General features: G+C 44.6%; 1 protein-coding gene and 1 long non-coding RNA gene across 2 annotated transcripts in view; one reads left to right on the forward strand and one right to left on the reverse strand.

Annotated features, from left to right (window-relative positions):
* Positions 1 to 950: 950 nt before the first annotated feature.
* LOC143963529 (peptidyl-prolyl cis-trans isomerase FKBP8-like) overlaps positions 951 to 13,109 on the reverse strand; it is an 89,384-nt gene continuing 77,225 nt past the window's right edge. The window contains exons 7-8 of the mRNA XM_077473205.1: positions 9,475 to 9,621; positions 951 to 1,044 (exon numbers count right to left, since the gene is read on the reverse strand). Of these exons, the coding sequence (XP_077329331.1) occupies positions 958 to 1,044; positions 9,475 to 9,621 (234 nt within the window). The 3' untranslated portion in view covers positions 951 to 957. The remainder of the gene's footprint in view (positions 1,045 to 9,474; positions 9,622 to 13,109) is intronic.
* Positions 3,829 to 6,045, forward strand: LOC143963530 (uncharacterized). Its single transcript, XR_013270985.1, has 3 exons — positions 3,829 to 4,152; positions 4,271 to 4,385; positions 4,474 to 6,045. It is a non-coding gene; the product is annotated as an uncharacterized LOC143963530 (long non-coding RNA).

The raw sequence follows: 13,109 nt of genomic DNA on the forward strand, positions 1-13,109 counted from the left end.
GTATTACTGTACAGTAACCTCTAGCAAACAACCAGTGAGCAGTATTACTGTACAGTAATCTCTAGAAACCAATTAACAAGCAGACATAATTTGCTGTAACCTCTTGCAACTAATCAGTGAGCCGTAATGTGTGTTGTAACCTCTAGCAACCAGTCAGTAAGCAGTAAAGGTATGCTGCAACCGATGTCAACCAATCGCAATCGCTGCCTGATCTGATCCGGTAAACTGATTTTAAGTCTAGCTGCTATATATTGTATGTCTCAGAGCAGGTGGAGAGTGAAATTGCATGGGGGGGGGGGCAAGAAATTGATTGCCCAGGGTCCAATCCTTATTAAATTAAAGACGGCTCTGCATTTATGTTTTTTTCTAGTTGACAGTGTATATTCTTTTCATTATTATTATTATTATTATTATTATTAGTATTATTATTATCTAACTTTCCTTTGTAAAGCCACTTTATTTACTCTGTATTGTATTACCAATATTGTTTGCTTGATGTGGATGTTTTATAATCCCCTACTGTTCTACTTTTGTGTTTTATTTGTTAGTATCCAATAAAAAAGTATTTTAAAAAAAGCATTCTGCAGATGCCAAGTTTAGAGTGACTGTGGACTCCGGCTGAAGCCAACCAGTGCAAACTAACAGCGGCTGGGCCAGAATGCCAAAATACTGCTGTACTGACCGAATAAATGTCATATTCCATATAAAACACACATTTCCATTGAATACATAGAATATATTATCTATTGCAAGGCTTGCTTATATACTGTAAATAACGTCATACTTTTTAAGCTGATGGGCAGAATCCTTCAGATAAGCTTTCTTATTTGCAGTAGATGTCCTCTACTCAAGAAATCTCACTCTGTATATTCCAGATATAACTCCATGCCATATTTATCTGAAGGTGCATATAATGTTAGCAATACAGGTGTAAATAATGTCCAAGAGTGTTGATATTCATCTGTCAAGTTTTATTATGAACATTGCCAGCAAACTTAGCAAAGCTGCAGCCACGGCACCTATTAGTAGCCTCTTGTAGGTTACCTGGAGGAACAAGAAATTTAGAGATCATAAACTTTATTAGTTGCTAATCAAGTAATAACCACTTACCCTCTGAATATTTCCCCCCCCCCCTTCGTGACCAGACCATTTTTTGCTATGTTTTAACTGAAAATTGCGCAGTCATGCAACACTGTACATAAATTCATTTATATCCTTTTTTTCCTCACAAATAAAGCTTTTATTTGGTGGTATTTGATCACCTCCATGGTTTTTATTTTTTGCGCTATTAAAAAAATATATTTATATATTTTGTGCTTTCTGCTATAAAACAATAAAAAAACTGTAAAAAAATAAAAATAAAATTTCTACATAAATTTAGGCCAATATGTATTTTGCTACATATTTTTGGTAAAAAAAATAATCCCAATAAGCTTATATTGGTTGGTTTGCCCAAACATTATAGCGTCTACAAACTATAGGATATATACTGGATTTTTCTTTTTTTTATACTAGTAATGGCAGTGATTGGTGACTTATAGCGGGGCTGCAATATTGCGGTAGACAGTCTGATACTTTGTGGAGACCAGTAACACTAATATAGTGATTCAAATATGCACGGTCACTGTACTAATGACACTGGCTGAGAAGGGGTTAAAAAATCTAAGGCGATCAAAGGGTTAAATGTGTGCCTAACCAGTGTTTATGTGGTGTTTTTTTACTAAGGAATGTGCTGGATTTTATTCCCTCCACATCTCTGCTGACGGAGCTCTGCATTGTTTAGCAGAGCTCCATCCTGTGTCTCTCCACGACGATCAGCAGGTGCCAGTGTTCTGACATATAGCGTCCGGCCATCTAGAAGTGTCCGCCCCATACTGCGCAGCGCAGCTCTTGTGCAGTACGGGGCAGAAGGAGATTGGAAAATCTCCAAAGATGAATGGCACCTGCAACGTGAGTCAAGGTGCAAGCCCCACCATTTAAGTGGACATAGGGCTGCACATATTAGAGGGCCCCTCGCGGGCTCGCTTCGCTTCCCACGCTTCGGGCACGGCCTCGCTGCGCTCGGCTCTTTTTATTCTAACTCTACGTCCACTTGGATGGTGGGGCTAGAACCTGGACTCGCGGCGCAGGTGCCTTTCATCTTCGGCTATTTTCGGAATGTGGTTGTCCTGTGTACTGCTCATGAGCAGTACACAGCGGACACTATCCGATGGGGGACATTATGTGATAGGAAACCGGCGGTCATCCATTGGCCAGCAACCAGTGATCGGATTCTGCTGTGACTAATCACTGCAGAAGCAGCATGCTCCCTATGCAGAAGTGCAGAATCACGTATATATACGTGAACGGCTGCTCTGTAGCAGTAAATCTGCTATAGGGCAGTCGGCAATTGGTTAATATCCTTGCAAAACCAACATACTTTAGAAATGCAATGTTGGGCTCCCAAAAGTCCAGCATAATCTATTTAAAGAGATATTAAACCCACAAGTTTTTAAGGGCTTTCAGCAGCTGATGTATTCACTTACTGAAAATGCAGCTTCTTTAAAGTTTAATCCGTGCCTATGTTCCAGTTTAAGCTGGTGCCATGACTGCTGCCCCAAGTTTCTTTTTTCTGGGTGGCTCTTTTCACTTGCAGCATCCAATGGAACCACCTTGCATGGAAGGACTAGAATTGTCTGAAATTCTGTAGATTGGCGTAATCGTTGAGCGGCAATCTTACTCGGAAGTGGGAGCGGGTACCTGACTTTGACAGGTATCCGCTCCCCTCCCAAAAAGTGCCAAATGTGGCAGTGGAGGGTGCAGACAAGCTGAGTTTCCACTTTTGGGTGGAGCTCTGCTTTAAGGTGAACTACTGAACAAACTACATATCTACTACTTTAATAATACTTTAAGATTGGTAGCACTTGAAAAAGACCCCAAGACCACATACTGAGTAAATACCTTATATAACTGCTGATACAATATGCAGTCCAGCGTAATGAATTTTCAAGTTATGTAATCCCTTCCATGAGAAATCATTGTGCAGTTTTGCAAACATACACAGCCATGCTCATAGATATGACTCACCAGATCCTTCTACCTCAAAGGAGAAAAAAAGGCAGTATGAGATTATAGTATCAGGTTCCAAGGTAGAAAGGCCAGAACACCGTGTTCCCTCTACAGATGGAAGCCTCCAAGTTTTTCAAACTGATAGGTCACATGGATCTCACTATTTTAGGAACTCAATTCAGTGTGGCACAATCATCAAAAATATCATAAAAAGAAAAAGCTCAAGAGACTGCAAGAACTATATAAGAAATGATTTTTTTTTTTTAAAAAGCCGGGATACCAGCAATAGATTTGCATGCAAAAATACAAAATAATTATTTTTCCTTTGCGATCAGAAGATCTGATGAGTCATATCTGTGACCACTGCGGTGGGGGTCACAACGCATCTGTTTGCAAGGCTTTAGAGTTATTTCTCATCGCAAGCATTATATAATGTGAAAGTCTACACTGAACTGTATATCATATCAGCAGTTATGTAAACCAGTATTAAACCCCCAAACAAAAATACAATATATTGGAGCTTACAAATGGTTAAATGTGGTGGCTGCATTAGTGTCAAGAAAGCCAAGCCCATGCCCATGTTCATTCGCACATCTACACATGCGCATGCACATTTGACTTTGGCGCCCAATGGCCTATTTCAGGTACTGCAGGGCTCATGATTATTGCGGAGTGGTTGTTAGCTCCTGTGACCTGATTCTGCTTGTTTCTGTGATATACCTGGTTTGCCTCATGACTATGCCTGATCTTGATCCCTTCGGTACTTGGCTACTGGCTTGCTGCTTGACGCCACACCTTGTTTATCCCTTCAGTTCATCTTCAACCCATGTAATTCTGACCTCGGCTTCACTCCTGTTTACACTGAATCTGTACCTCTGCTGCCCACCCGTTGCCAACTTCTTCCTGTCTGACCACATTCCTGCCTTCTTCTTCTTGAAGCCCTGTGACTATATTTGGAACAGATATCAAATGAGTGAGACAAAGGGATCAAACTGTTCTCATAAGGCAGCACCCCTGTGCCTTACTCTCTGCGGAGACGGCCAGTGAGGGACGGCGTCGGGCTGTTCCCCTCATCCAAGGTCTCTTTATTTTCTCAATGCTGGGGTAAGATATAGCTTGATTCTCATCAACATTACTTTGGGCGAACATTAATTTACCTGTTACCCAGAAACGAAATTATGTTTGTATTTATTTATATATTATGTCTATATTTCCCATTTAGATTTGTGATCCAATCAATAACTGATGCCTCCTAGTCTTGTTGGCACGTTAATTACTGGCTACTCTAGCCCAGATCTTTCCATATTGATTCTACGTCTTTTACCAACCACTTAGAGGTAATACCCTCGCCATTGAGGCATCTTGTTGTCTTGCTTGGCTTCTATGTTTTGAGATACTTATGCATATATACTTTGATTACTTTAGATTTCTATATTTTGGGAGATCTCTGCAAGCATCATTAATATGGCATTCCCAATGCGTATGGGGCTGTTCTCCATTTTTTCTAATCACTTTGTTTTATGATGATTATTTTTCCTTTTTGTTGGACTCCTAACAATTTGAGGTGAGACTTGGTTGTCCTTACTCCTGACCACATGCTGTTTATGTCCTTGCAGTTACTATTTTGTTTTGTTTTGATTTGTATTTGCTTCCATGTTCATATTTCTACATATAATATGTTAAACTACTATGTATTTTAAACAGAATGTTTTTCATTCATGTCTTATTATTACAGTATATAAAAGAACTGTACCACCAATCTCCTGCAGAAACTCGAATTGAGTGAAACATGTCGAGAGTGGTAAAGGCTAATTTGACTCAGTTTGGATAATTTATATATCCTGTTTGGATGTACCTTTGTTATTAGTGTATATTTTTTATATTTTTGTAATAAAATTTATAAAATATGTTCTCAGTTTTACTACTGATATTTTGACCCTTTATATGCTCGATACCGTTAAAGTCCCGAGGTTTGTTACCTCTTTAGCCCCCCTTTTTCTTTGTATATTTTTCAACAGGTTTCTGTTCTCCAGCTAATACATCATTGCAAGATGCTGGGCAGGAGTTCCTACAGGTGCCCGTGCCACTCTGCATCCTATCCTACCCTGTCCTTAAAACAGGACAGGAGGTGTAAGGGAGAGCCCTCTCATCAGTTCAATCTCTACCAGGAACGCGACAATTCGTTTTCTTGCCAGTAACTCTCTTTCAGTTTTAGGAGGAGCAAATGGGTGTCCAACCTTTTGGCCTTCCTGGGCCACATTGAAAGACGAGGAATTGTCTTCGGTCACACATAAAATACAATAAGGATCGCCGATGAGCACAAAAAGTTGGGCAGATCACAAGTTAATGATTACCGATATAGATAATGTACCTATCTGAGTATTAAATCTTATTTTCTTTTGTTAACATTTTTTATTATAAAAGTAAAAGAGGACAACATAAAACTAGTGCAATATTTGACACTGTTTTTGACAATATCTGGTTTGAGGGATTAGCAATTCTCAATGAATTCTCAAGGTGCTCATCAGATATTTTGGTTCTAATTTTTCACTTTGTGCTCTTCATCCCTAAAAATAGTGGCTCACAAATATAGGTGCTGCCAAAATCTGATGACAGAAATAAGGCGTGATGAACACTGGGAGATTTTTCTTTGGGAGGATAAAACTTATAAAAAGTCCAATAAAGAGACACTGTCAAATTTTAATTAGGATGCACTTTCCCTAAGCATAAACACATTTTTACAAAAAAGTTCAACAGAAAAAAATCAGTAAGTTTAAGATTTTGTGTTGGGCCGCATTCATAGACGTCTTGGGCCGCAGGTTGGACACTTCTGTTCTAGCATATTTAGATGGACTTGACTAACAAATTAACTAACAAACTAACACTTAGCCCTTGTACACACGGTCGGACATTCTGCCAACCAAATCCGTTGGATTTTGGCCGACGGATTTTGTCCGACACTGTTGCATACACACGGTCGGACCAAGTTGTCAGAAAATCCGATCGTTCAGAATGTGATGACGTTATTTAGTTACGACGGGACTACGTTCACGATAGTAGCCAATAGCTTTGATGTAGGAATTTGATCTGAGCATGCGTGGCACTTTGTCCGATCAAAATTCTCTACACATGATCGGAGTATGTCCGATCGGACCAGTTTGTCGAAAAATATTTCCAACAAGTTGGAAAATTGGGTCCGACGGATATTCCGACGGAAACAGTCCGATGCATACCACACACAGTCGGATTATCCGACAAAACGGTCCGATAGGACACATTCCATCGGAATCTCCGATCGTGTGTACAAGGGCTTAGGGTTAAAAGGTAAATCCATTTTGCACTGAAAGTGCACTTGGAAGTGCAGTCGCTCTAAATCTAAATCTAAAGGGGTAGATCTGAAATGAGTGAAAGCTCTGCTGATTTTATCATACAATCATGTGCAAGCTAAAATGCTGTTTTTATTTTCCTTGCTTGTCCCCCTCGGATCTACATCGACTTCACTTCCAGGTGCACTTGAGTACACTTTCAAGTGCACTTGCAGTGCAAAGTGGATTTGCCTTTAGTAAATAAACCCCTGAGTCTGTAAAGAAAGTTGAAAAATAACAAAATCACTGGCTAGATCACCAGGTGAAAATAAAGGGGACAAAAAGCTTAAAAAGATCTAAGATTCGATAGGAAAAAATCTAAAAGTGAACTAACTCCATACACCCTTCATCTGACTCTGCCCCGTTCACCGCTGTACTTACCTCTGTGGATGGTGAGCTACCAGTGCCCACACAACTGGTGTAGCAATCTGTAGATCTGAAATCCACACTCTTCTCCTTATTTCTGCAGGGCTTCCAGGACGGATCTGAACAATTCTGATTGGTCAGCGCTGCCACAGAGAATCGATCTGATCCATCCTGAAAGACCTGCAGAAAGAGGAGGGAGAAGTGCATTTTTCAAGCACTACATTACTTGAATAGACTTTGCATGGACTGTTTTCAGTGTGCAGATTTCCCTGATGATATGGATATTAGGAAGTGAGCTAAGTGTATTGGGCTGTAAATCTTACTGGTGAAAAAGTGTTTACTTTTGAGTAGTCGCCACTGGTGACTTATTGTAGATATTGGACAATGGGCTGAGTTCTATAATGCAGAATTCACTGGTGACATGGATGCTGGGGAATGAGTTGGGTCTACGGGAAGGCAGATCTCACTGGTGACATGGATGCTGGGGAGTGAGTTGTGTCTACGGGAAGGCAAATCTCACTTGTGACATGGATACTGGAGAGTGAGTTGTGTCTACGGCAGTGGCGGCCCATTCATAGAGGGCGTGCGGGTGCTGCCCCCTCATCCATGCATCCAGCCCCTGATCTTGCCGGACTATGAATTCCAATGGTGGGGGAGTGTGTTTTTTTTAAGCACCTGATTTGGCTCTAATAGGCTTCAAAAAAAGGTGGGTTCGGGAGCAAAGCTGTCAGTGCCATGCTGCCAATCGCCCGGGGGGGGGGGGGGGTGCTTGTTTGCCGCAGCCCCAAAAGAAAAACTGAAAAACTCACCAGCCACTGGTCTACAGAAAGGCAGATTTCACTGGTGACATGGATACTGGGAAGCAAGCTGTGTATAATGGGTAGCACCCTCTAGTGTGTGCTACTAGTAGTGTAGGTAAAAGCTCATCTTGGCAGCTCTCTGGTGCCTCCCCCTGATGTCTGGAAGGTTGGAGAACCTTCTAGAACTAGAGGGCAGGTGTTAAAAGGAGTAAGAGGGGCTGCCATTAATATTTATGGGGCCTCCAATTCCTAGATGTGGGCTGGCAGGTGGCTGAGACAACCCTATAAATAGACATGGGCCATTCCAGCAGGGGAGTCGGGTGGAAGATGGAGAAGCAGTGCTGAGGAGAGGCTGTCGTGGCCTTTGAGGGACCCCTTACCAAGGAGGGGTTCTACCTTTGGCTGAGTGCTCAGAAATCTGGCCTAAAAGGATACTAACACAGGAGGCAGTGGAAGGATTCATGCCGTAAATGCCGAGGGAAGGAGCAAGAAGAAGGGGACAGCACAGTGGTGTAGTAGTTAGCACTCTCACCTAGCAGTAAAAAGGGTCACTGGTTCAAATCCCAACCATGACACTACCTGCCTGGAGTTTGCATGTTCTCCCTGTGCCTGCATAGGTTTCCTCCGGGTACCCCCGTTTCCTCCCACACTCCAAAGACATGCTGGTAGGTTAATTGGCTTCTGTTCAAAATTGGCCCTAGTATATGAATTGGGACCTTGGATTGTGGGCTCCTTGAGGGTAGGGACTGATGTGAGAGTGCAATGTACAGGGATAGGGTCAATTGTAGACACTCACTCAGGTTGGACTGGATGGACTGGTATCTTTATTCAACCTCACTAACTATGTAACTATGAGACAGTGAGTAGGTCAGCATGGTGCAGGGCCAGACAAGGGGGGAGACTGTCATCTGAAGCAGGTCTCTCGTGAAGACTGCATAGTGCCAAGTCTTCATCCAACCTTGCCCTGGGAGGTCTCCATGTGTGTGTGCCAGTTGGGCAGGACTGGAGCAGAAAGTCAGTCTGGAGGACTGGGATGAAGATCAGCCAGGCATGTCTGGTGGCAGCCAGGTGGGCTAGCATTTTCTGCAAGCAAGTGGAGTTGTAATTAGTGGCCACATGGAAGCAGAAGGAGAAATGGCATGCTGTTCACTCATATTGCACTACTTTCTCACGGGAGTGAGAGTTCCTGCCTGTAATGGGCCTTTGATGAACTAGTGATATCCCGCTAATTCCTACAGGAGTGAGCAGCAGGTGCTGTGCAGTGGAAACCAAGTCTGTGCAGGAGGAAGGAACAAGAGGTCTTTTTGTAAATAGGGAGGAAGTTTCCCTTTGTTCATAGTTTTTGCACATTTTTCAAAGTGGGCACCCCATAATTCCCTACCCCATCCAAGTTATCAACCCCTAATCAAAAACAAACCAAGGACTGTGTTTTCTATGTTAGAATGTGTGAAGTAAATGCTATGTGACTGGCTGTGCAGACCCAGGACATTTGCTACTCTTACGGGGGTAGTGCTACAAATGGAATACAGATCTAATTAGTGATATGGTTACGGGGAAAATTGCTATGTGCAATGGAATGCCGATGTCACTGTAGATATGGTTACTGAGGAGCGAGCTGTATGTACTGGAATGCAGATCTTACTTTTATTATGGTTAATGAAAGGTAATATGTGTGTGGTGCAATGCAGATACCAATGGTGAATAAGAGAAATGTGCACTGTGGGTCTAATACTCAAGAGAGGCCAATGTGTATCATGGGGTTTGTATCTTACTTATGTTAAGGTAAGGTTATTAATATTTGCATAAGCAAAGTTCAGAAATGGCGTCTTACATATTTTTCCCATTACATGTTTTCTTAAAAGTTAGTGACACTGCAAGAGAGAAATGAGACTTACCCTCTGCTTTGTGCTGTGACGTTTAAGCGGATTTAAGTCATCTCTAAGCTTGAGATGAGCTTTGGGTTTAAGTCTCACTGGGGATTTGACGATTTCAGGCTGTCCTTTTTGTCTCCTTACCAGCTTGGAAAGCTCTGCATGAATGGCCTGTAGGAAACAAGTCATTGTACCAAAGTATGAGTCTCTTGAAAATTACTCAAGTTTAGCAACAGTATAAATATGGATTACAATGATCAGGTCTCACACATATCGTCAAGAAAATATACATTACACATCTGTGATATTTCTGGTGACTACCCTGAATAACTCCAATTAATTCCAGAAATGTACATATGATGATACCCAGTACTAACAATTCCCATTAGGTACATGTAAATACTATGTCTACAGCCTAGAAAACGTAGGACAAATTTATGTAAACTGGCAAAGGGGTCCAGTACAAGAAAATCTACACCCATTAGCCACTTTATTAGTTACACCTGTTCAATTGCTTGATTACGCAAATTGCTAATCATTTATTTAAGTCACTTTGGACATGGCATGGTTGTTGGTGCCAGACGGGCTGGTCTGAGTATTTCAAAAACGGATGGAATTTTCATGCACAACCATCTCTAGGGTTTACAGAGAATGGTCCAAAAAAGAGAAAATATCCAGTGAACTGCAGTTGTGTAGAGGAAAATGCCTTGTTGATGTCAGAGGTGAATTGGCAGACAATGATAGAAAGGCAACAGTAACTTCGGCAAACTCCACGGCCTGAGTATTGTTGCTGACCATGTCCATACCTTTATGATTACAGTGTACCCAGTGGTGGCCCGTACATTGTGGGCGCATGGGCGCCGCCCCCCCATCACCTCCGCCGCCCTCCCTGTCCATGTGCCCGGCCCCTTTTAGGATGCTGGACACATGAATTACTATAGCGGGGATAGGCGGGGGGGGGGGGGGTTGTGTGTATTTTGAAGCAAGTGATTAGAGGTAAAGGCTCTAATAGGCTATAAAATAGGGTGGGCTTGGGGCGCTGAGCATTGTGTCCCAATCCCACCACGTTATGTGATGGTAGGGAATGAATTTCTGCTATTTTCACACTATCATTCCTCCCCGCCAATCAGAAGGAAGGTCAGTGAGACCTGTCTCCCAATTGGCCAAAGCATCAAGCAATCCTATTGGATGCCTAGCTTTGGAGGAACAGGAAGAAGACACACAGCTTCGGGAGTAGCAGACCCCGGAGCCGCTGCCCACATCCTATATTGGGAGAGGAGGAGAGGACACCACAGCACGCCAGTCCTAGATTAAGTAGGTGCAGCAATGTCATTGTTCCGGGGGGGGGGGGGGGGGTTGATGTCAGTGTCACACCGTGGTCCGTGAGGGGGGGGGGGGAAGTGGCTGGTGTGTGTCACGCCACAGTCTTCCGCGGTGGGGATGCTGCTGTCGGTGCCGCCACCCCAAAATAAAAATCCACCAGCCGCCACTGAGTGTACCCATCTTCTGGTGGCTACTTCCAGCAGGATAATGCATCATGTCACAAAGCTCAAATCATCTCACCACTGGTTTCTTGAGCATGACAATGAGTTCACTGTACTCCAATGGCCTCCACAGTCAAAAACAACAAATAGAGCACATTTGGGATGTGGTGGAAAAGGTAATATGCATCATTGATGTGCAATCAACAAATCTGCAGCAACTGTGTGATCCTACCATGTCAATATGGACCAAAATCTGAGGAATGTTTCCAACACCTTGTTGAATCTATTCCATGAAGAATTAAGGCAGTTTTGAAGGCAAAAGGGGGTCCAACCCGGTACTAGCAAGGTGTACCTAATAAAGTGTCCAGTAGAGATAAGGAATTTTGACATTTCACTGATCTTTATTTGCTTATTAACCCCCCTGGCGGTATTCCCGAGTCTGGCTCTGGGAGGAATTTCAGTACCATAAGCGGTAACCCTGAGCCAGACTCGGGGTCGCATTGCAGGATACAGGGAGAGTTATGCCGCGTACACACGATCAAACAATCCGGTGGAAAAGTCCGGCAAACTCAAGTCCCCCAAACAATCCCCCCGTGTGTAGCCTCCGGCATACTTTTTTGACCCGAAAGTACGGCGGACTTAGAATGCCGTGTTGCACTCCAATCTTCCCGCCGGACTCGCATTTTGGCGGACAATCAGGCCGTGTGTATGCCAGTCCACCGTACTTTTGAAATGAGCAGACTTTTCCGCCCGGAGAAAAGTCCGCTCATTTTGAGCGGGTCTCCAGGTAGGCGGGGCCCGCGAAGGAGACGTCGCGGGCCCTGCCGCCTGGTATGGACTTAAAGGGGAACCCCCAACGCCAAAAAAAATCGCCGCGGGGGTCCCCTCCAAGTCCACAACAGACCCTTGTCCGAGCACGCTACCCAGCCGGCTGGGAAAGGGGGGCGAGCGAGCGCCCCCCCCTCCTGAGCCGTACCAGGACGCGTGCCCTCAACATGGGGGGTGCCTTGGGGAAGGGGGGCCGCGCGGCCCCCCCACCCCAAAGCACCTTGTCCCCATGTTGATGAGGACAAGGGCCTCTTCCCGACAACCCTGGCCGTTGGTTGTCGGGGTCTGCGGGCGGGGGGCTTATCGGAATCCGGGAGCCCCCTTTAATAAGGGGGCCCCCGGATACCGGCCCCCCACCCTATGTGAATGAGTATGGGGTACAATGTACCCCTACCCATTCACCTGTAAAATAAAAGTACAAAAAAAAACACAACACACGATATAAAATACTTTATTGCACAGCTCCGGGGGTCTTCCGTCTTCGGGGGTCTTCTCGCCGGACTCTCTTCCGACTTCGGGGGTCTTGTCCCCCTCTTCGGTTCTTCTGCCGGGCCACCACGCCTTCTTATAGCTCTTTTACAGGCGGTGGCCCGGTCTTCTGTCGCCGCCGCCGCCTTCCGTTCTTCTTCTTCTTCTTCTTCTTCTTCTCCAGGAGATGTTGACTCGACGATCTCTCCGGCCGCAATGCCAGGGACGCGCTGTGCTGCCACTTATATAGGGACAAGGGGCGGTGTCACATGGGTTTATGTCACATGGGTTGGTGTCACATGGTGACCCAGCCCCCTTACGATGTCACAGTCCCGGAGGATGCTGGGACTGTCGCCATGTGACATTAACCCATGTGACCAACCCATGTGACATAAACCCATGTGACACCGCCCCTTGTCCCTATATAAGTGGCAGCGCAGCGCGTCACTGGCATTGCGGCCGGAGAGATCGTCGAGTCAACATCTCCTGGAGAAGAAGAATGGAAGGCGGCGGCGGCGGCGACAGAAGACCGGGCAACCGCCTGTAAAAGAGCTATAAGAAGGCGCGGTGGCCCGGCAGAAGAACCGAAGAGGGGGACAAGACCCCCGAAGTCGGAAGAAGAGGCCGGCGGCGAGGAAGAAAGCCGGACTCCTCCGCTAGCAAAAGAGCTACAAGAAGATAGCGGAGGAGTCCGGCGAGAAGACCCCCGAAGACGGAAGACCCCCGGAGCTGTGCAATAAAGTATTTTATCTCGTGTGTTGTGTTTTTTTTGTACTTTTATTTTACAGGTGAATGGGTAGGGGTACATTGTACCCCATACTCATTCACATAGGGTGGGGGGCCGGTATCAGGGGGCCCCCTTATTAAAGGGAGCTCCCG

The sequence above is a fragment of the Lithobates pipiens genome, unplaced genomic scaffold, assembly GCF_037356315.1.
Source record: "Lithobates pipiens isolate NorthernLeopardFrog02 unplaced genomic scaffold, aLitPip1_a1.2 Scaffold_8, whole genome shotgun sequence".
NCBI lineage: Eukaryota > Metazoa > Chordata > Amphibia > Anura > Ranidae > Lithobates > Lithobates pipiens.